Source organism: Procambarus clarkii, chromosome 59 (genome assembly GCF_040958095.1).
Source record: "Procambarus clarkii isolate CNS0578487 chromosome 59, FALCON_Pclarkii_2.0, whole genome shotgun sequence".
Taxonomy (NCBI): domain Eukaryota; kingdom Metazoa; phylum Arthropoda; class Malacostraca; order Decapoda; family Cambaridae; genus Procambarus; species Procambarus clarkii.
Window position 1 is genome coordinate 34,159,285 of NC_091208.1, and position 22,263 is coordinate 34,181,547.

General features: G+C 50.7%; 2 protein-coding genes across 2 annotated transcripts in view; one reads left to right on the forward strand and one right to left on the reverse strand.

Annotated features, from left to right (window-relative positions):
- Nucleotides 1-22,263, forward strand: part of LOC123768080 (UPF0547 protein C16orf87 homolog) — a 188,059-nt gene that overhangs the window by 24,758 nt on the left and 141,038 nt on the right. The window lies entirely within an intron of this gene.
- Nucleotides 16,611-22,263, reverse strand: part of LOC123768079 (uncharacterized) — a 109,498-nt gene continuing 103,845 nt past the window's right edge. The window contains exons 3-4 of the mRNA XM_045758361.2: nucleotides 19,777-19,912; nucleotides 16,611-19,302 (exon numbers count right to left, since the gene is read on the reverse strand). Of these exons, the coding sequence (XP_045614317.1) occupies nucleotides 19,072-19,302; nucleotides 19,777-19,912 (367 nt within the window). The 3' untranslated portion in view covers nucleotides 16,611-19,071. The remainder of the gene's footprint in view (nucleotides 19,303-19,776; nucleotides 19,913-22,263) is intronic.

The following is a 22,263-nucleotide window of genomic DNA, read 5'->3' on the forward strand; positions in this document are numbered from 1 at the left end:
CACTACCAGTTCTCTCACCACAAGGTTAACTTGCGATGATTCCGGGACTTAGTGTCCCCGCGGCCCGGTCCTCGACCAGGCCTCGTTGTTGCTGGACTGGTCAACCAGGCTGTTGGACGCGGCAGCTCGCATCCTGACCAGTTAACCTCTCCGGTGTTCCTTGCTGGAATACTGCGCCAATTAGCTAAGATGGGACGTAACGATCATGTCGTCTTCCTGAGGTGATCAGAGTAACGGGTCCTTGTCTCCAAGAACTGTTCACCTTCCACATGTAGTTAGCGTTCCCTTACTGGTCGGAAGACGTCCCAACCTAACGAGGTATTTAGCGGCGAGTGTGTGCTCTATTCTCTCCTTCCTCAAGCTAGGCTCGTTAAAGCAGCGGCTCTCCCCCAACACATATATCTACCAATACTCAATATGTAACAACTAACAAGTACCATTAGTAATTTTAAAGACCTCAAAGAGTTTAGACATTTTAGAAACCTGTTCTTGATCAGGGTTAACAATGTGTCTGAATTTCCTCATTTAGAAATACATATTACTCGTTCCTTCTATATTATTTTTGTCAACATTACAATTATCAATACGATATATAATTTCTGCGGTATATGCAGGTAGTAAAAGTTATATATGAGGTGTCCCAGTAGAGGAGAGAGAGTAGTCTGAGACCAACGGGAGACTCGCCAGCATATTGGACTCTCCGCTTTTGTACAACAAGAATATATTTGCTCCAGAAGAGATACACTTGTAATGTTGGCGGACATCAAACCTGCCCCTCCTATCACTCTCTGAGATAACATATCTCTCTCTCCCTATCTTTCTCTTACTGTCTCTCTCTCTCTCTCTCTCTCTCTCTCTCTCTCTCTCTCTCTCTCTCTCTGCCCGTCTACCCTCCTCCGAGGGCAAGTGCGCCCACTCACCGTGCACTAACCTACTCCCCCTCTTCCCTACCCCGACCCGAGCCCCGACCACTCCTATGGAGATAGTGTGTAATAGGAACAGAATTGGTAACGTTGAGTGAGCGAGGTCTTCCTGTCAGCACAGAGGGAGGGAGGACGTGGGTCAACAATAGGGATGGAAGGTGGACGGAGTAATGTAAGAAAGGAGGAGGAAGATGCTTCAGAAAAGGAAGAACAGGTAATGGTAGATGTTTCGGAAGAGGGAGGGGGATCGAACCTGGGTAAGGTTTGAAGGTTTCTTGTTGGCATTTAGTGTTTGCTGGAGGCCATGTGTCCAGGGTGAGGGGTGTGGCCCAGGGTGAGGGGTGTGGCCCAGGGTGAGGGGTGTGGCCCAGGGTGAGGGGTGTGGCCCAGGGTGAGGGGTGTGGCCCAGGGTGAGGGGTGTGGCCCAGGGTGAGGGGTGTGGCCCAGGGTGAGGGGTGTGGCCCAGGGTGAGGGGTGTGGCCCAGGGTGAGGGGTGTGGCCCAGGGTGAGGGGTGTGGCCCAGGGTGAGGGGTGTGGCCCAGGGTGAGGGGTGTGGCCCAGGGTGAGTGGTGTGGCCCAGGGTGAGTGGTGTGTCCCAGGGTGAGTGGTGTGTCCCAGGGTGAGTGGTGTGTCCCAGGGTGAGGGGTGTGGCCCAGGGTGAGGGGTGTGGCCACAAGCTATGCCCCCCACCAGTGGCGGTGCCACACACAGATGTAGATAGTGCCACACACAGATGTAGATAGTGCCACACACAGCTGTCGACAGTGCCACACAGCTGTAGACAGTGCCACACAGCTGTAGACAGTGCCACACACAGACAGCTGTAGACAGTGCCACACACACACAGCTGTAGACAGTGCCACACACACAGCTGTAGACAGTGCCACACAGCTGTATACAGTGCCACACAGATGTAGACAGTGCCACACAGATGTAGACAGTGCCGCACAGGCGTAGACAGTGCCACACAGCTGTAGACAGTGCCACACACAGTGCCACAGCCGTCTAGCGTCACCGGAGCGAGAGACTCCGTCAACAAGGCCCTCATGAATGATGTATCCTGCTTGTCTTCCCTTTGGCACTGTCTTGCCTCACTCTCTACCCTCTCTCTCCCTCGCTCTCTACCCTCTCTCTCCCTCGCTCTCTACCCTCTCTCTCCCTCGCTCTCTACCCTCTCTCTCCCTCGCTCTCTACCCTCTCTCTCCCTCGCTCTCTACCCTCTCTCTCCCTCGCTCTCTACCCTCTCTCTCCCTCGCTCTCTACCCTCTCTCTCCCTCGCTCTCTACCCTCTCTCTCCCTCGCTCTCTACCCTCTCTCTCCCTCGCTCTCTACCCTCTCTCTCCCTCGCTCTCTACCCTCTCTCTCCCTCGCTCTCTACCCTCTCCCTCCCTCGCTCTCTACCCTCTCCCTCCCTCGCTCTCTACCCTCTCCCTCCCTCGCTCTCTACCCTCTCCCTCCCTCACTCTCTACCCTCTCTCTCTTCCCTCGCTCTCTACCCTCTCTCTCTTCCCTCGCTCTCTACCCTCTCTCTCTTCCCTCGCTCTCTACCCTCTCTCTCTCTCTCTCTCTCTCTCTCTCTCTCCTCTCTCTCTCTCTCTCTCTCTCTCTCTCTCTCTCTCTCTCTCTCTCTCTCTCTCTCTCTCTCCTCTCTCTCTCTCTCTCTCTCTCTCTCTCTCCTCTCTCTCTCTCTCTCTCTCTCTCTCTCTCTCTCTCTCTCTCCTCTCTCTCTCTCTCTCTCTCTCTCCTCTCTCTCTCTTCTCTCTCTCTCTCTCTCTACTCTCCTCTCTCTCTCTCTCCTCTCTCTCTCTCTCTCTCTCTCTCTCTCTCTCTCTCTCTCTCTCTCTCTCTCTCTCTCTCTCTCTCTCTCTCTCTCTCTCTCTCCTCTCTCTCTCTCTCTCCTCTCTCTCTCTCTCTCTCTCCTCTCTCTCTCTCTCTCTCTCTCTCTCTCTCTCTCTCTCTCTCTCTCTCTCTCTCTCTCTCTCTCTCTCTCTCTCTCTCTCTCTCTCTCTCTCTCTCTCTCTCTCTCTCTCCTCTCTCTCTCTCTCTCTCTCTCTCTCCCTCTCTCTCTCCCCTCGCTCTCTACCCTCTCTCTCTCCCCTCGCTCTCTACCCTCGCTCTCTACCCTCTCTCTCTCCCCTCGCTCTCTACCCTCTCTCTCTCCCCTCTCTCTCTCCCCTCGCTCTCTCCCCTCTCTCTCTACCCTCGCTCTCTACCCTCGCTCTCTCCCCTCGCTCTCTACCCTCGCTCTCTACCCTCTCTTTCTCCCCTCTCTCTCTCCCCTCGCTCTCTACCCTCTCTCTCTCCCCTCGCTCTCTACCCTCTCTCTCTCCCCTCTCTCTCTCCCCTCGCTCTCTACCCTCGCTCTCTACCCTCTCTCTCTCCCCTCGCTCTCTACCCTCTCTCTCTCCCCTCGCTCTCTCCCCTCGCTCTCTACCCTCTCTCTCTCCCCTCGCTCTCTACCCTCTCTCTCTCCCCTCGCTCTCTACCCTCTCTCTCTCCCCTCGCTCTCTACCCTCTCTCTCTCCCCTCGCTCTCTACCCTCTCTCTCTCCCCTCGATCTCTACCCTCTCTCTCTCCCCTCGCTCTCTACCCTCGCTCTCTACCCTCTCTCTCTCCCTCGCTCTCTACCCTCTCTCTCTCCCTCGCTCTCTACCCTCTCTCTCTCCCTCGCTCTCTACCCTCTCTCTCTCCCTCGCTCTCTACCCTCTCTCTCTCCCTCGCTCTCTACCCTCTCTCTCTCTCCCTCGCTCTCTACCCTCGTGTCTTCTCCTGTCTCAGTGTTCACTAGAGAACACCTTCACCTGAACAACTCCCTAGTGTGGAGGAAGTGGCCACAATGAGCAGTTGCTCAATGTCTTCCTCCCAACAAGCAGAGAGCCGGAGCCCAGGAGCTATCTTCCGTGGTTCTGAAAGAATGTACCTTGTCAACCGTGAGCTGTGTGTTGCTCGTGAAGCAACACTGACGGTGAGCGGGGCGCAACACAGCCATATAGAGCACTTGTGTTGCGACATTAACTAATGGGCTTGAAGGAGATTATCGGGTAATTGGTTTAATTGACAACAAATATCATTTATATATTTCTTGAAATACACTGATGCAGCAAGCCTTTATAAGGCTGGTACAGCAAGCCTTTATAAGGCTGGTACAGCAAGCCTTTATAAGGCTGGTACAGCAAGCCTTTATAAGGCTGGTACAGCAAGCCTTTATAAGGCTGGTACAGCAAGCCTTTATAAGGCTGGTGCAGCAAGCCTTTATAAGGCTGGTGCAGCAAGCCTTTATAAGGCTGGTGCAGCAAGCCTTTATAAGGCTGGTGCAGCAAGCCTTTATAAGGCTGGTGCAGCAAGCCGTTATAAGGCTGGTGCAGCAAGCCGTTATAAGGCTGGTGCAGCAAGCCGTTATAAGGCTGGTGCAGCAAGCCGTTATAAGGCTGGTGCAGCAAGCCGTTATAAGGCTGGTGCAGCAAGCCGTTATAAGGCTGGTGCAGCAAGCCTTTATAAGGCTGGTGCAGCAAGCCTTTATAAGGCTGGTGCAGCAAGCCCTTATAAGGCTGGTGCAGCAAGCCCTTATAAGGCTGGTGCAGCAAGCCCTTATAAGGCTGGTGCAGCAAGCCCTTATAAGGCTGGTGCAGCAAGCCTTTATAAGGCTGGTGCAGCAAGCCTTTATAAGGCTGGTGCAGCAAGCCTTTATAAGGCTGGTGCAGCAAGCCTTTATCAGCCGTCCCGTTCAGACGTTCACTGAGAGTGAGCACACCGGCGCTCAGCACCTGACTGAGCGCCCGGAGCGCCAGCAACACAGTTCCTAACTTTGTAACTTTGTAAGTAAGCTGATTATCGTTTTTCATTGCAAGTTGATATGGCTTTGATTGCAAGTTGATATGGCTTTGATTGCAAGTTGATATGGCTTGATATAGAGATTTACAGCAGCTGTAAATATTTCCATTGCTATAATTTCAACTGATCCTGTAAACATTGACACGTATCCGAGCGATCATTTACATCTGCTTATGCAGTCATGAACAGCTGTCTGGACAATCATTTTCCAGACACAGACATTTTGTCAGACAGACAAAATAATTGTTGCTCTGCCAATAATTATTTATTGTTGTCGGTGTATTCGTCAGAAGCTGTGCGTAAAGTTATTTGCAACTGTGCAATCATTTATGCTGGTCTGTGCATTCAATTACAGCTGTCTGAACCATCAATTACAGCTGTCTGAACCGTCTGTTACAGCTGTCTGAACCGTCAATTACAGCTGTCTGAACCATCAATTACAGCTGTCTGAACCGTCAATTACAGCTGTCTGAACCGTCAATTACAGCTGTCTGAACCGTCAATTACAGCTGTCTGAACCGTCAATTACAGCTGTCTGAACCGTCAATTACAGCTGTCTGAACCGTCAATTACAGCTGTCTGAACCATCAATTACAGCTGTCTGAACCATCAATTACAGCTGTCTGAACCATCAATTACAGCTGTCTGAACCGTCAATTACAGCTGTACAACCATTTACAGCTGTGGGAACAAGCATTTACAGCTGGTGGCGTGTAACAGTAGCAGGTGGCCAGCTTGGGACAGTAGCAGGTGGCCAGGGTGGGACAGTAGCAGGTGGCCAGGGTGGGACAGTAGCAGGTGGCCAGGGTGGGACAGTAGCAGGTGGCCAGGGTGGGACAGTAGCAGGTGTCCAGCTTGGGACAGTAGCAGGTGTCCAGCTTGGGACAGTAGCAGGTGGCCAGCGTGGGACAGTAGCAGGTGGCCAGCGTGGGACAGTAGCAGGTGGCCAGCGTGGGACAGTAGCAGGTGTCCAGCGTGGGACAGTAGCAGGTGGCCAGGGTGGGACAGTAGCAGGTGTCCAGCTTGGGACAGTAGCAGGTGTCCAGCTTGGGACAGTAGCAGGTGTCCAGCTTGGGACAGTAGCAGGTGTCCAGCTTGGGACAGTAGCAGGTGTCCAGCTTGGGACAGTAGCAGGTGGCCAGCGTGGGACAGTAGCAGGTGGCCAGCGTGGGACAGTAGCAGGTGGCCAGGGTGGGACAGTAGCAGGTGGCCAGGGTGGGACAGTAGCAGGTGGCCAGGGTGGGACAGTAGCAGGTGGCCAGGGTGGGACAGTAGCAGGTGGCCAGGGTGGGACAGTAGCAGGTGGCCAGGGTGGGACAGTAGCAGGTGGCCAGGGTGGGACAGTAGCAGGTGGCCAGGGTGGGACAGTAGCAGGTGGCCAGGGTGGGACAGTAGCAGGTGGCCAGGGTGGGATAGTAGCAGGTGGCCAGGGTGGGACAGTAGCAGGTGGCCAGGGTGGGACAGTAGCAGGTGGCCAGGGTGGGACAGTAGCAGGTGGCCAGGGTGGGACAGTAGCAGGTGGCCAGCGTGGGATAGTATCAGGTGGCCAGCGTGGGACAGTAGCAGGTGGCCAGGGTGGGACAGTAGCAGGTGGCCAGGGTGGGACAGTAGCAGGTGGCCAGGGTGGGACAGTAGCAGGTGGCCAGGGTGGGACAGTAGCAGGTGGCCAGGGTGGGACAGTAGCAGGTGGCCAGCGTGGGACAGTAGCAGGTGGCCAGGATGGGACAGTAGCAGGTGGCCAGCGTGGGACAGTAGCAGGTGGCCAGGGTGGGATAGTAGCAGGTGGCCAGCGTGGGACAGTAGCAGGTGGCCAGGGTGGGACAGTAGCAGGTGGCCAGGGTGGGACAGTAGCAGGTGGCCAGGGTGGGACAGTAGCAGGTGGCCAGGATGGGACAGTAGCAGGTGGCCAGCGTGGGACAGTAGCAGGTGGCCAGCGTGGGACAGTAGCAGGTGGCCAGGGTGGGATAGTAGCAGGTGGCCAGCGTGGGATAGTAGCAGGTGGCCAGGGTGGGACAGTAGCAGGTGGCCAGGGTGGGACAGTAGCAGGTGGCCAGGGTGGGACAGTAGCAGGTGTCCAGGGTGGGACAGTAGCAGGTGGCCAGGGTGGGACAGTAGCAGGTGGCCAGGGTGGGACAGTAGCAGGTGGCCTCCCAAATATTCCCGTCTGACCTTTAGCTTATTTCCGGTTGAGACGTCAGAAGACAACTGCTCAAAGGCTCTTGTTGTTGTTGTTGTTGTCGGTTGTCAGCACACAGCCTCGAGGAGACTCAGACGCCATCTTAAGACAGTGAGACAGAGAGACAGACAAAGAGAGACCGGGGTGGGGGTATCTTTTATACAACCTTTATACCTTTTGTTGTCTATAATATGCATTCAGAAAAAGTTGTTCAACCGGCCTATGGTAACAGTGGTCAGCATCACGTATTTACTTGTCACAGGACAAGCAGCGGGTGTTCTCTCAAGGCTTTACAAGGCCTGTACTTACGGCTTCCTTCTATAGCTAATTGGTAATTACCGTTAAAGACCGACTCTTAGAGCAGACGGGCTCCAGTTCCCTTCAACTGTATTGAGAAGAAACCTTTTCCCGAACTACTCTACTTGGCTCTGTCTGCGGGCTAAGAACTGTAATCATATTTATATATTCATCTCTAAACATTTGGAAGAAAGCAAGATGTTTTCCCTATTTCTATCCTGGCAACTACTTAGTTTACTACAAGCCAAGTAAACCCTAGTTTACTCTACCTCTCAACTGAGGTCTGAGCTTGTATACTTACGTTATAAGGAAAGCAGTATTCAACTACCTCATCACCGCCTCAAGAACACACACACCGCAGGAAGGATTATATTACATTTATAAAAAATGAAATGAATGTCATCATGTTAATTAATCCGAGCTCACGTCAGTATCATTACGAACATTGATTTCTCATCTGAGTGAGTGGCAGCGGGGCGGGACATGGACTCGCGAGGGAGAGGACGAGGACGACGCCAGACCCGCGAGAGAGAGACCGAGACAGAGACAGAGGCCGACGTCAGGTGACGCAGCATCTACAGGGTCAATACTCCCTGAGAGACGCATGACCCTGGAGGTTATGACCCAGACTTACTACTGGGTGAGGGGCATAAACAAGTGGGTCACTGCCATAAACAAATGAGTGTGAGGCATAAACATGTGGGAGAGACGAGTGGGGGACTCACCCCCCCCCCCCCTTCTCCCCATTATTATTTATAAAAAATATATTATTAAAACTGAAACAGTTTAATGGGTCTGTTATCTTCTCCCTTCATCCTCCCTCTTTCCCACCCCCGTTCTTCCTCACCTGGTGGGTCAGGCTATAGGTTCACCTGGTGGGTCAGGCTATAGGTTCACCTGGTGGGTCAGGCTATAGGTTCACCTGGTGGGTCAGGCTATAGGTTCACCTGGTGGGTCAGGCTATAGGTTCACCTGGTGGGTCAGGCTATAGGTTCACCTGGTGGGTCAGGCTATAGGTTCACCTGGTGGGTCAGGCTATAGGTTCACCTGGTGGGTCAGGCTATAGGTTCACCTGGTGGGTCAGGCTATAGGTTCACCTGGTGGGTCAGGCTATAGGTTCACCTGGTGGGTCAGGCTATAGGTTCACCTGGTGGGTCAGGCTATAGGTTCACCTGGTGGGTCAGGCTAATCCTAACCACTTGACCCAATATATTAATATGATTATAAAAGTACATTAATATTAGTCAAACGGGTATAGAACACTTCCGTATGGGCCAGTGAAGACGTGCTGATGGTGGCAGGCTACGGCGTCCCACGACACATGAACTTGAGGGGAATATTGGAGGAGCTCCCAGAGCGCCCTCGCTGGCATGACTGTGTTGATGGTAGTAATGGCGTCTCTCCTCCTTCCCAGCGTTCAGAAACCGGTTCAAATTCTGCCCTTTTACTGACAATAGGAGGGAGACCTTAGTTTTATTGGTGAATTTATTAGATCTGGTCATAGAGAATACTTTATCAATGTTAACCTGAAGACTGATCTTTTAAATGATTGACTAATATTTAGTGATGGATATTCTGGTCACGTGCCAATTATAGCCTCATTTTCTCCGGGAAAATTCAAAAATTCAAATTTTCTTTGAATGATTTGATAAAATACTTTTGTGTTAATTTGTTAATACAAAATGAGCAGTAGAGAAGAAGTCAACGATAGCGACAATGAAGATGTTGAATATGAAACAAACAGATAAAGAAGCACGTATTGAATCCCCCCCTCCGCGCGCAAAGTGTTGAAATTCCTCTCAACAATGGGAATGATTTGGATAATTGCCTCGTGCACTTGGGGGCAACTTTAGCACCTCGCGGCAACTCTTGTTAAAATTCCAATAGAGACAAAAGTTCCCCCTGGAGAGTTTTGGTCAAACTTGACAGGCGGTGAAAAGGTCAAACTTGGTGAGCGAGAGGTGGGAGGCTTCACCCTGGCGTCCCCTGACGCGAGCAGGGAACACCTGTCTGGGAGCAGGGAACACCTGCGAGGGGAACTTCATCTCCCGCATCACAAACAACGGTGCCAGGTGTTGCTGGAGAGTCTCCTGCAGGAGTCAGTCATCGCCACACACTATACCCTCCTGCAGGAGTCAGTCATCACCACACACTATACCCTCCTGCAGGAGTCGGTCATCGCCACACACTATACCCTCCTGCAGGAGTCAGTCATCGCCACACACTATACCCTCCTGCAGGAGTCGGTCATCGCCACACACTATACCCTCCTGCAGGAGTCAGTCATCGCCACACACTATACCCTCCTGCAGGAGTCAGTCATCGCCACACACTATACCCTCCTGCAGGAGTCAGTCATCACCACACACTATACCCTCCTGCAGGAGTCAGTCATCGCCACACACTATACCCTCCTGCAGGAGTCAGGAGGCACATTAGGGGAATGTCTCATAGTCAGCTCTTCTATCTTAGTTCCACGCAACACATGTGTGTTGTGTGGTGGGAGGTTGTGTGGTAACACTGAGGTCGAGTTTATCGTCAGTTACACCTTGGTGTGTGTCTCGTGGGGTCCTTCACACTTTTGTTTTAAGGTTTCATCTCGTGGAGGCATTAACAATGTTGGGATCTTGTTTACTTTCTCAGAAAGTTTTAATTCGATGTCTCTTTCGGTTGACCTGATTTCCAATGTTGCTAAATTTAATGCTCTTTTGTGATCTCTTCTGTGATTAATGATGAGATGATTCTCCTTCCTGAAATTGTATTTGTTTTTAGACCTTTGTACCAGCTTTGTTATTTCTCTCTTTTCTCTCTCCTTAGTTTTATTGTCACGGATTTTTAATAATTAGTGATGAATTTTGTAAACAAATTTGATTCTTTCATATCTTGATGTCGTACTTGCTCACTGAAGGAGGTGTTTACATTCCTCTCACGGTCAACAAGTGTCCTTGAAGATTGTCTAAGAGACATTCATCATCACTGGACTCTCGTAGGAGTTTCTATAATTGTATACCATCCTAGAATACCTTTCTGGTTCCACACACTGGTTCAGCGCGTGTCTTAACAATGGCAATATTATTTCCTTGTAGCCACCCCCCTCCCCGCTCAGCTCGTTGATGCCGTGAGGGGGGCTTAGTGGGCGGCTGACGGAGTGTGATGCTCCTTGGGGCAGTCCTCTGTCCTTTTGTAGCCTTGTGCTCCTGCTGCCGTCCTCTCCAATTGTGCTGAGCACCTTTTCCTTTTCCTTCTGTTTCATTTTTCTCCCCCCTCTTCTCCTATCTGCTTGTCGTTTCCTGCCGACCTTTTGCTTGTTTTGGATCTTTGGACTTCTTCTATTTTGACGCCCGGGTGCTTGAGGAGGCATACTCTTGTACCCGTAGAACTGTAGTACCCAACGTCTCGAGCGAGGGGAACCTTTTATTGTCAATCCCCTTTTCGTCACTGAACCCGATCTCGACCGACTGATGGTTCTTAAGGTGGCGTTTGTGGGGCGTATACTCACGACGCACCCCTAGGAGGCCACGGCATGATCGGCGATAGCTTCCTGTTGGGTGTCCTGCCTCTAATTGTGGCTCCATGGTGGGTATGGGGGCACATTCGTGGATGAATTTCTTTCTCTTCGTCTCTGTCGATAAATGTTTCCATTGTACCGTCTCAGCCTCGTGGGGTGGGCGACCAAGCCCCCGAGTCGGCCTGTATTGGAAGACCGGGCTCTGTAGCCCCCGCTGCGTTGGGCCCCGACCTTGCTCCTCCTTTGACCGTCCTGACTTCTTCCCCCAGCTCCCCTCCCTCCTCTGTGGTTGGGTCGAGCCTCCAGCCCCCAGTGGTGACCACTTCGTCCCCTGGTGCGGCTAAGTCTCTCGTTGTGACTACTGCGCCTTTTAACCCCTCTCTGGGGGTTCTCAACGCCGTTCGCGCCCCGGCCGCACTCGCTCGGTTCCTTCCTGTGCTGCCGCGTATCAGGCCTTGTTTGGTCCCGCTTTATGGGCCAAATACTTTGATCTCCACCCTCTTGATTCTGCGCCTCCTGACGATTTCTCCCTCCATCGGCATCTTGTTGATTCCGTGGATGCGTCTGTTACCTTCAACCCCACTCGTCTCGGTACACGTGTCGTTGCTGCTCCTTCTCTGGATGCAGCTTCCCGCTTGGCAGCCTTATCTTGCCTTGGCGAGATCCCTGTTCGGGTCTCCAAGAACGTTCAGATGAATGCCAGTGTTAGCACTATTCTCCTCCCACCCCATGTTACAACCGGTGTTCGGAATCTGCAGGATTGCCATGATATTCGGCATATCCTTGATGCCCAAGGTCATTCTGTCCTCCAGGTTGATTCGTTTACTCCTCCCCCTCGTGGTCGTCGCCGTCAATCCCTTCGGGTTGTGAAGGTCACCTTTGATGGTCGGACCCTTCCATCCTCTGTCATTCTTGCTGGTGCCAGGTGCTCTGTCCAGGAGTATATTCCTTCTCCTCGGCTTTGTAACGAGTGCTGGAGGTTTGGGCATGGTGCCCTCCGCTGCTCTGGGACTGTCTCTCTCTGTCCTTTGTGTGGGGATGACGGTCACTCTACGTCGGAGTGCACTTCTCCCCAAGCTCGCTGCCTCAACTGCGGTGAGGCCCATCCTACCTTCTCCCATGCCTGTGTCCATTACAAGCTTGAGGCGGCCGTCCCCAACTTGAAGCACCGGGAGCGGTTTATCTTTTCCCGGGGCGAGGCGCCAGGTTCGCTGGCTCCCGCCTTATACTAACATCTCTTATGCTCGCGTGTTGCGCTCTTCCTCTCCTCGTCCTTCCCACCTTCCTCAGACTCACAACCGTTTCCGGGCCTTGGACCCTGATACGCCCACTGCCCCCTCCTCTGTTCCTTTGAGTTCTGTCCCAAAGGGTCCCCCTCCTGGTCCTCTGTCTGGGGTTCCTCTTCTTTCTACCCGGTCTGTCATGTCTCCTGTGTCTTCTTCCTCGTCTCCCTCCGATCCTCCTTCCCATCCTCTTCCTCCATCTATTGGCTCTCCCCGCCGCCTGTCGGTGCAGGCGGATGTCCATCGCTCTCCTAACGGCCGTCGTGTGTGCTCTCGTTCAGCTTCTCCTGTTGAGACACTGGAATCTGTTGCCCGGTACGTAGTTGCTGGGACACCGGTCTCTTTAAGTCAGAAGCGTAAGCCTGGCTCCTCTCCTTCCTCCTCCCCGGCGGGTAAGAAGGCTTCGCTTTCTTCCTTGGCCCCTACTTCTGGCTCTGTTGCTCCTTCCCCTCCCATTTCTGTGCTTGCGCCCCCTGTTCCTGCTATGGAGGTTTCTTTGGCCCCTGCTTCCCTTTCGGTTGCTGCTCTTGCTGAGGTGCGCTCCCCTCTTTCTACTCCCCCTCTTCCTGCTGCTGTCCTTGACTGCTCCCCTCCGTTGTCTCCTCCTCCTCCTCCGGACCCTGCCCGCCCACCTGGTCTGTTCTTCGACGCTGCCCTCCGCTCTATTTCTCGCTCTTCCTCTCGGGGTCCACAGACGTGCGTTCCCTGGTGGAATGCGGACTGTGCTCGGTCTGTCCGCTGTAAGCGTGCAGCCTGGAAGAGGCACCGCCGTCGGCAGACGACCGATTCTTTTCTTTTCTTTCGGAAAGCGAGTGCGGTGGCCCGTAGGGCCATCCGTATGGCTAAACGTAAATGTTGGACTTCTTATGTCTCCACAGTTACGTCCGAAACTCCCCTGCCACAGATCTGGAAGCGTATCCGCAAGATTGCAGGTAAGTTTGTTCCCGATGTTTCACCGGTCCTTCACCTCCGTGGTACTCTTGTGGCAGTACTCTTGTGGACCGTTGCAGGTTGCTACCGAACTGCACTTTTCTTCTGTTAGCTCTGGTCTTCATCTTCCCCAATCTTTCCTTCTTCGTAAACCTGTCCTTGAGTCTCGTCCTTTAGATTTCTGCACTCGTCTTCGACTTTCCTATAACGATCCCTTCTCTCTCTCTCTCTCTCTCTCTCTCTGAACTTCGTTCTGCCCTGGCCCTCTGCGGTTCTAAGCCGGCGGGCTCCGATGGTATTCATTGAGATGCTTCGCCATCTCCCTCCGTGCACGTCTCGGTATTTACCGAGTATATATAATCGGATCTGGGAGTCGTCGTCAGTCCCTGATGACTGGCTCGATGCCGTTATCCTCCCTGTTCATAAACCAGGGTCTCTGGGTACTTCCCCTAAGGGCTTTCGCCCTATTGCCCTCACATGTTGTCTGCAAACTCTTTGAACGTATGGTTAACGTTCGTCTGATGTGGTTCCTGGAACACCATCACCTCCTCTCCCCTTCTCAACTTGGTTTTCGCAAGTGTCGCAGCAAGACAGATGTCCTGGTGAACTTGGAGGTCTATATTCGTACTGCTTTTGCTGCGAGGACCTCTGTTGTTGCCGTCCTTTTTGACCTGGAAAAGGCTTGTGACACCACTTGGCGATATCATAATCTGTCCCAGCTTCATTCTTTTGGCCTTCATGGTCATCTCCCTCGCTTTCTCCACAGCTTCCTCTCTCGTCGTTCCTTTCGGGTGCGCCTTGGTACCGCTCTCTCTGCCTCTTTTCAGCAATACGAAGGTGTGCCCCAGGGTAGTGTTCTGAGCACTACTCTTTTTCTGGTTGCCCTCAATGGACTTCTTTCCTCTCTTCCTTCTGGTGTCTTCTCCGCTCTCTATGTCGATGATCTTACCCTTTGCTGTCAGGGTGATGATTCGCCTCTCCTTCGGCGCCGGCTTCAACTTGCAATTGATGCCGTGTCGTCTTGGGCCACCGATCATGGCTTCAAGTTCTCTACTTCTAAGACTTGTGCCATGACTTTTACGCGGAAACGGGTCGTTCTTCGTCCCTCTTTGTCACTTTATGGTCATCCCCTTGAGTACAAAGATTCTGCGAAGCTTTTGGGGTTATTCCTTGACACTCGTTTGTCTTGGTCTCCCCATATCTCTTACCTCCGTGTTGAGTGCTCTAAGGCCCTTACCCTCCTTCGGGTATTGTCCCATACTTCTTGGGGAGCGGATAGGCGCACACTCCTTGCTTTACATTCCTCTCTCGTCCTGTCTAAGCTCGATTATGGTTGCCCTGCTTACTCATCTGCTTCTCCTTCTACTATTCGCCGTCTTGATGCTTTGCACCATACTGGGTTGCGCCTCAGTTCTGGTGCCTTTCGTTCGACTCCCGTCCTTAGCTTGTATGTTGACACTGGCTTCCTGTCTCTCCAGGACCGCCGTGATCGCTAGTGTCTTCGCTATCTTGCGCGATCCTTACAACATCCTTCCTCTCGCCTCTGTCGTGCTTTAACTTTTACCCCTCCTGCGGTTCCTGTTCCTCTTCACCACCTCCCTCTTTTTGTCCGGTTATCTCGCATACAGGATTCTCTTTCCGTTCGTATGTCTAATGTTTCTCCTCGTGTTGTTCCTTCTTTGCCCCCGTGGAGAGTCCCCCTTTCGCAGTTTTGTACATCCTTGACCCGCATCACTAAAGCTTTTACCCCTCCTACGGTTCTAAAACGCCTTTTCCTTGAGCACTTTTCTTCTCACTCTCGCTCCGTTTCTATCTTCACTGATGAGTCTTAAGTCTGCAGACGGTGTTGGCTACTCTGTTGTTTTTCCTGATCGCACTTATATGTGTCGCTTACCTCCGGAGACTAGCATCTTTACAGCGGAGCTTTATGCTATTCTCTATGCTCTTCGTCTCCTGCTTTCTCGTTGTCAATCTTCCTTTGTAGTTGTAGTTGACTCTCGTAGTACCCTCATGGCTTTCGGGTCCTTTAATCCGGTTCATCCAGTAGTTGTCGAGATCCAGCATTGGCTGTTTCTTGTTCACAGTAAATTTAAGTCGGTTGAGTTTTGTTGGGTTCCCAGCCATATTGGCGTGTCTTTAAATGAGCGTGCGGATGCTGCCGCCAAGGAAGCTGTCCGCTCTTGTCCCATCTCTCGTAAAGGTATTCCATATTCCGACTTTTACCCGGTTATCCATTCCTCCATTCTTACCCGTTGGCAGGCTTCTTGGTCGTCTGTTACTGGTAACAAACTTCGTACTCTTAAATGTTGTTTCCTCGTGGCTGTCCTCCTGCTACCGTAACCGGCGATGGGAAACAGCTCTGGCGAGGTTGCGTATTGGCCATACTCGCTTAACCCATGGTCACTTGATGGAGCACCGCCCTGCTCCTTATTGTCCTAGTTGCATTGTCCCTCTTACGGTCGTGCATGTCTTTCTTCAATGTCCTGACTTCCAGGACGAGCGTGTCTTGCTTTCCGACCGCCCCTCGCGGTCACCTGTCCCTCAATGGAATTCTTGGTGACTCGGATACTTTTGATATCGTTCGCCTTGTGCGTTTTTGTTCTCGTATTGGCATCCTTGGTGATATTTAGCGCCCTCTGATTATTCTGCGCATTTGATGGTGCTACATAGCCTTCCCGGTTTGGTGCCTTCTTTTGATAATTACTTACTTCCTTGTATCCAACGCTTGAAGTTTGGTCGCTCCAGCCACATTTGTCAATTATCTTTTGTTTTAGCTTAATTCAATTTCCTTTTTTTGTTCAGGTAATTTGATTATTAATTACGGTGATTGTGCTGTACGCCATCCAGTGGACATTTAGTTTGTGTATTAATTTGTTAAAAACATATGGGGATACAATCATTGAGTGGAGATGACCTGTGGAGGTGATTAGACGTGTTGAGTTCCCAAGATTGTCACTGTTCTCTTGGTACTTTCTTCTCTAAAGTCAATTACGTTTCTTTCATTGACGTTTGTGTATTTTTCTTACATAAATGATTAAAGTTGTTGCACTGTGTGTGTCTCATATTGCAATATAATTGAAGTATCTTTGACTATCTTGTTTGTTTTATATATATTGTATATTAGGAAGTTGTAAGTTATGTGATTTCTCTAAACGTCCCCCACACACACACAGTCGTCCCCCCACACACACACAGTCGTCCCCCCCCACACACACACACAGTCGTCCCCCCCACACACACAGTCGACCCCCCCACACACACACAATCGTCCCCCCCCACACACACAGTCGTCCCCCCCCACACACACACACACAGTCGTCCCCCCCCCCCACACACACACAGTCGTCCACCACACACACACAGTCGTCCACCACACACACACAGTCGTCCCCCCCACACACACAGTCGTCCCCCACACACACACACAGTCGTCCCCCACACACACACAGTCGTCCCCCACACACACACACAGTCATCCCCCCCCCCACACACAGTCGTCCCCCCCCACACACACAGTCGTCCCCCCCCACACACACAGTCGTCCCCCCCCCCACACACACAGTCGTCCCCCACGCACACACAGTCGCCACACACAGTTCAGCGCCATAATAAAGCATCTTATATTGGCCTCAAACAATAAAAGGAAAAAATAAAGATATGAATGTTGTTTTAATCATATATTTGACATTTTACACAAGATCAGCTGAGTGTTCTGAACGGTGAGGTGGCATGAGGCAGCCTCTGATTGGTGGCCACATGTGAGGCAGCCGCTGATTGGTGGGCACATGTTAGGACGCCTGTGATTGGTGCTGATTCCAGCCACTCTTGTAGCAGGAAGCAGTATATGTCACTGAGTCTATCTAGGAAAGTAATCAGAGCTCTCTGAGGCATTAATTAGTAGGATTTGTGGGATGAATGTCTTGGTCTTACCTCAGTCAGGTGTTCTGTGTGACAAACTGCTTATGAGCCTCTAAGACAACTACAGTCAATACGACGGTCATCAACAGTCAGAAAATCAGTGAAATGTTTCTGTTAATCACTCTGTAAAAGAAGTTAAAAACGTTCAACTTTTTCTTTATCAGTTTGGCCAATTATACATAAATATATTCGTGTGATGTGTTGAACTGAACACCTTGACACCGGCGCCTGACCTTTCCTGACAAGCCCAGAGTGTTACCAGTGGTAGAGTGACTGGGGAGTGACTGGGGAGTGACTGGGGAGTGACTGGGGAGTGCGTGGGAGTGCGTGGGAGTGACTGGGGAGTGCGTGGGAGTGCGTGGGAGTGACTGGGGAGTGCGTGGGAGTGACTGGGGAGTGCGTGGGAGTGCGTGGGAGTGACTGGGGAGTGCGTGGGAGTGACTGGGGAGTGCGTGGGAGTGACTGGGGAGTGCGTGGGAGTGACTGGGGAGTGCGTGGGAGTGACTGGGGAGTGCGTGGGAGTGACTGGGGAGTGCGTGGGAGTGACTGGGGAGTGCGTGGGAGTGACTGGGGAGTGCGTGGGAGTGACTGGGGAGTGCGTGGGAGTGACTGGGGAGTGCGTGGGAGTGACTGGGGAGTGACTGGGAGATGGAGGCGCGATGAATTTGGAAAATAATTTAATTGAATTAAGAAATAAGCATAACGAGGTTCATCATTCGTAATGAGAGAGAAGGGGGACGTCAGTCTCACACACAGAAACAGACAGGCAAACACACACACACACACACACACACACACACACACACACACACACACACACACACACGGCGTTCAGGAACCTGTGTAAGGAATCATTCAGAATCTTGTACACCACATATGTAAGACCAATCCTGGAGTATGCGGCCCCAGCATGGAGCCCGTACCTTGTCAAGCACAAGACGAAGCTGGAAAAAGTCCAAAGGTATGCTACTAGACTAGTCCCAGAACTAAGAGGCATGAGTTATGAGGAAAGGCTGCGGGAAATGCACCTTACGACACTGGAAGACAGAAGAGTAAGGGGGGACATGATCACAACCTACAAAATCCTCAGGGGAATCGACCGGGTAAACAAGGATGAACTATTCAACACTGGTGGGACGCGAACAAGGGGACACAGGTGGAAGCTGAGTACCCAAATGAGCCACAGAGACGTTAGAAAGAACTTTTTCAGTGTCAGAGTAGTTAGTAAATGGAATGCATTAGGAAGTGATGTGGTGGAGGCTGACTCCATACACAGTTTCAAATGTAGATATGATAGAGCCCAATAGGCTCAGGAATCTGTACACCAGTTGATTGACGGTTGAGAGGCGGGACCAAAGAGCCAGAGCTCAACCCCCGCAAGCACAATTAGGTGAGTACACAGAGTCAGAGACAGACAGAGAGATAGACACAGACAGAAAGAGAGAGATATAAAAGATAAGTGAGAGAGCAGGCAGTATGAGGAGCAGCAGCAGCAGTACACACAGTGGTACTGTGACTACTGAACTAAGTAACCAGGAAAAAGCAAACAACACACAATAACAAACACAGGAGGAGGAGGAGGAAAGGCGTCATGACCTTCAAACACGAAAGAAAGTCAACAGAATAGAAGATAAATGTTAGGAAGGAAGAATGGAAGTGAGAGAACCAATAGAGACTGCGAGCGACCGTCACCAGGAGGTCAGCTCCAGCAGACTTTGATCCTCAGACAACACACACACCGACGACAGGTTAATGCCTCCTGCTTAGATGCTCTATGGAATATCAACGCCTCTAACACCTCTAGTATAGAGCTGTTAAATACAGAGCCACTAGTCAGGACTTAGAGTTAATGTCACTACATTAGGAGTCTTAAACAGTCATTAAAACGAGACACTTAAGGGAGCTCAATAAGGATCCGGACAACTCACAAATCAAAGGGTTGCTATTAATATATAATATTTCAGTCTAAAGGTTCACATCAGTGTTCTTCAGATCACATATTAAGTAACAGGAGACCAGAAAGGCTTTTACCAGAATCCTCCCGCTATGCCAGTGTCTAATACTCTTACATAATACCATAGTGGAACTTCAAAGCCTTCTGCCTTCAGACCTGCAATCAAAGGAGCTTCAGTCAGGTCAAAAGAGTATACAAGAACTCTCTGTGAACCTTCAGAGAGTCGTCGGTAGAGGCAAGAGTCGTGCTGTTTACACTCTCTCAGCCCCCTGGACCAGCGGCGGCATGCTGTCCCTCTTCTTGTGCGTGTGCTGAGTGGAGACGCTGCCGCTGCGGGCATCGAGGACAACCTCGTGGCGATGTCGCGAGCGAGATCGAGTCCGAGATCGCGAACGGCGAGGATGCATCGAGGAGGAGCGAGGTAGCCTCATGTTGGTCCCCAGGAGAATGACGATGATTGCGGCGTAGAACACCACGATAACCTGCGGGGGAGAACACTGTTAGCTCGGACTCTCAGGGGAGAACACTGCTTGTTACCTCGGACTCACAATGATCACAAACGTTACTCTGAGGCTGAGACTGGTAGCACACACTCTACAACACAGGCAAAAGCTTTCCCGTTTTGTTTAATCCAACTCTATCTGAGCTGTGTTTAGAGGCTACCAGCTCTACCTCTCAGGGCTCCCACAGCTCTAATATAGTTCAGCTATATTAGACCTTATAGTAGCAGCATATTATAGTCAGCAGGGAAGCTAATGTTCTGCAGTAATGTGTTCACTTAAACAACTTTAAAGGCGGAGCTCAGGAACTAGCGCCTGATCATGCAGTCACTGGTGCGTGTGTACACAGGAATGGTTGAGTGCCCCACACACTCTCACTCTCACACTCTCACTCTCACACTCACACTCACACTCACACTCACACACTCACACTCACACTCACACTCACACACTCACAGCGACGAAGATGGCGGCCTCTGCGGAGATCTCTGTGGCGGTGGGCAGGGTGGGTGGGTCCTGGACCTGCGCCATGTAGGTGGGCACGCCCACCCTCGCCCCACCTCTCGCCCCACCTGCCAGCACACACCCTAGCCTGTAACACAAATAATAATCCTGGAAAAATGTTCTTTGTTGCATCTGTGTCAGTGAGGTGAGGCTACAGGTGACGCATCATTAGTCATAATAATTACAGTGTGAACTGTATCATTAAATAATTCTGTAACACACAAACATTAAGCCTCGTGCTTGAGGCGTCACGTGCCCGCTCTTCACAACAACTTGTCAACATTATTTATATTTAAATGATATAATTATACACATTATTCATATTTTGTAAAACATTTTTTTTTTACATAAAGAAAAGTGGAAAAGTTTTTAGGCGTCAGACCAAAAACTAAAAAAATTAGTAAATGAACTTTGGAGAGTTAATATTTCAATTACCACCGACAGTGAAGATAAACGTAAGAAATATTGAGTTCTTCAATTCTCTCTTCCTCACCCCCCCTCCCCCATATGTCCCTTCCTCCTCCAATTCTACCCTCCTTCTCCTCCTCGTGTCTCTTCTTCCTCTCGCTGTCTCTTCCTCTACATCTTCACTATTCATGCTGTCAGTCTTCCCCCATGTCATTCCCTCCTCCTCCTACCTCCACTATTCCTCCTCCCTTACCTCTTCCTTATTCTCTTTCTGTTGTGTTCTTCCTCCTGAGCTTCACCCGCGCTACTTATTACTTTTACCTCCAGGTCCTTATTCGTCTTTGCCCCTTTGTTTTTATCTTACTCCTCTTCTTCGGTCTTTATTCTCTCCTGTTTTTATTACATTCTTCTCTTCCTTCCGCTCCTATTGGCTCTTCCTTCTCCTCCTATTGTTAACGTGTTCTCTTTTTATCTCCTGATACGTATTCCTCCTCCTCCTCCATCCTCTGCGGCCTGCCTCTTTCTCTTCTTTCTCTTCTATATCTTCCTGCAGCTTCTTCCCTCTTATTTCTTCCTCCTCTTCGTATTGTCTCCTCTTCCTCATTTTCCACCTATTGTTTATCATCCTTAGGCTTACTTTTATCCTCTATCTTCCTCCTTTTCTTCCTCCTGCTGCTCCTCCTGCTCCTGCCCCTGCTCCTCCTCCTGCTCCTCCTGCTCCTCATATATTAACCTGACATATACGACTCATATATTCAGCCAATTGATGATAATCAAGATTTATTCCTGTCATAAATATAGTTTTTATTCTCATGGGGACCAGAGTGACCTGGCGAGTGTGTGCTTGAGTGTTAGTGCTTCATGGTGGTGGTGCTTGAGTGTTAGTGCTTCATGGTGGTGGTGCTTGAGTGTTAGTGCTTCATGGTGGTGGTGCTTGAGTGTTAGTGCTTCATGGTGGTGGTGCTTGAGCGTTAGTGCTTCATGGTGGTGGTGCTTGAGTGTTAGTGCTTCACGGTGGTGGTGCTTGAGTGTTAGTGCTTCACGGTGGTGGTGCTTGAGTGTTAGTGCTTCACGGTGGTGGTGCTTGAGTGTTAGTGCTTCACGGTGGTGGTGCTTGAGTGTTAGTGCTTCACGGTGGTGGTGCTTGAGTGTTAGTGCTTCATGTTGGTGGTGCTTGAGTGTTAGTGCTTCACGGTGGTGGTGCTCAAGTGTTAGTGCTTCACGGTGGTGCCCTGAAACGTGATCATTCTGTGCTTCTAAAATGCCTTGAGCTGTGGAAGTAATTCCCGACATCTTGCTTTGTTCTGTACCTCACCAGCTTCTTTCGTGAGCAGCGAAAGCAACAAACTTGCAACATGCACTTACATCAGCCATAAGAAGTCCTCGCCTTGCACACCTGGCACACACACACGTGATGGACAAACACCTCCTGTTGCACTCAGCTTATGCCACTCCCGCTACTGGCCGGCCCAAGTTCACTCTCTCAGCCTCACCTCGAGACCGATATTGACATCTTGAAAGACTGTGAAGGCTGAGACATTTGTGTGACCTGAGAGCAACTTGTGGCCCGGGGAAAGACTTAGCGACGAGAAAGGCTCAAGTTTTGTGACAAGGCTTCAATATTGAGGAGAAATTTGACTTTTGTGCTCACTAAAAATTTGTAAGAAACTTTTTGAGTTGAGAAAATTATTTTTTTTTACTAAAGAAGAGGCCAAAAGTTGAATGATAATTTTCTCTGCAAGAATACTGGGAGCGAGGAGTGATTATGACCTTTCAAGTGATAACAAGTTCAAGGGAAGTTTTTAATTTTTAGAAATTAAGAGTTGAGAGAAGTTTCTGATTAATGAATAGCTGTATATACATTATATATATATATATAATATATATATATATATATAAAATATATATATAATATATATGCGAACAAGCAAGAATGGTCCCCAGGACTATATGCAACTCAAAACTCACACCCCTAAAGTAACTCGAACCCATACTGCCAGGAGCACTCTGCTGGCGTACAGGATCCCTTAA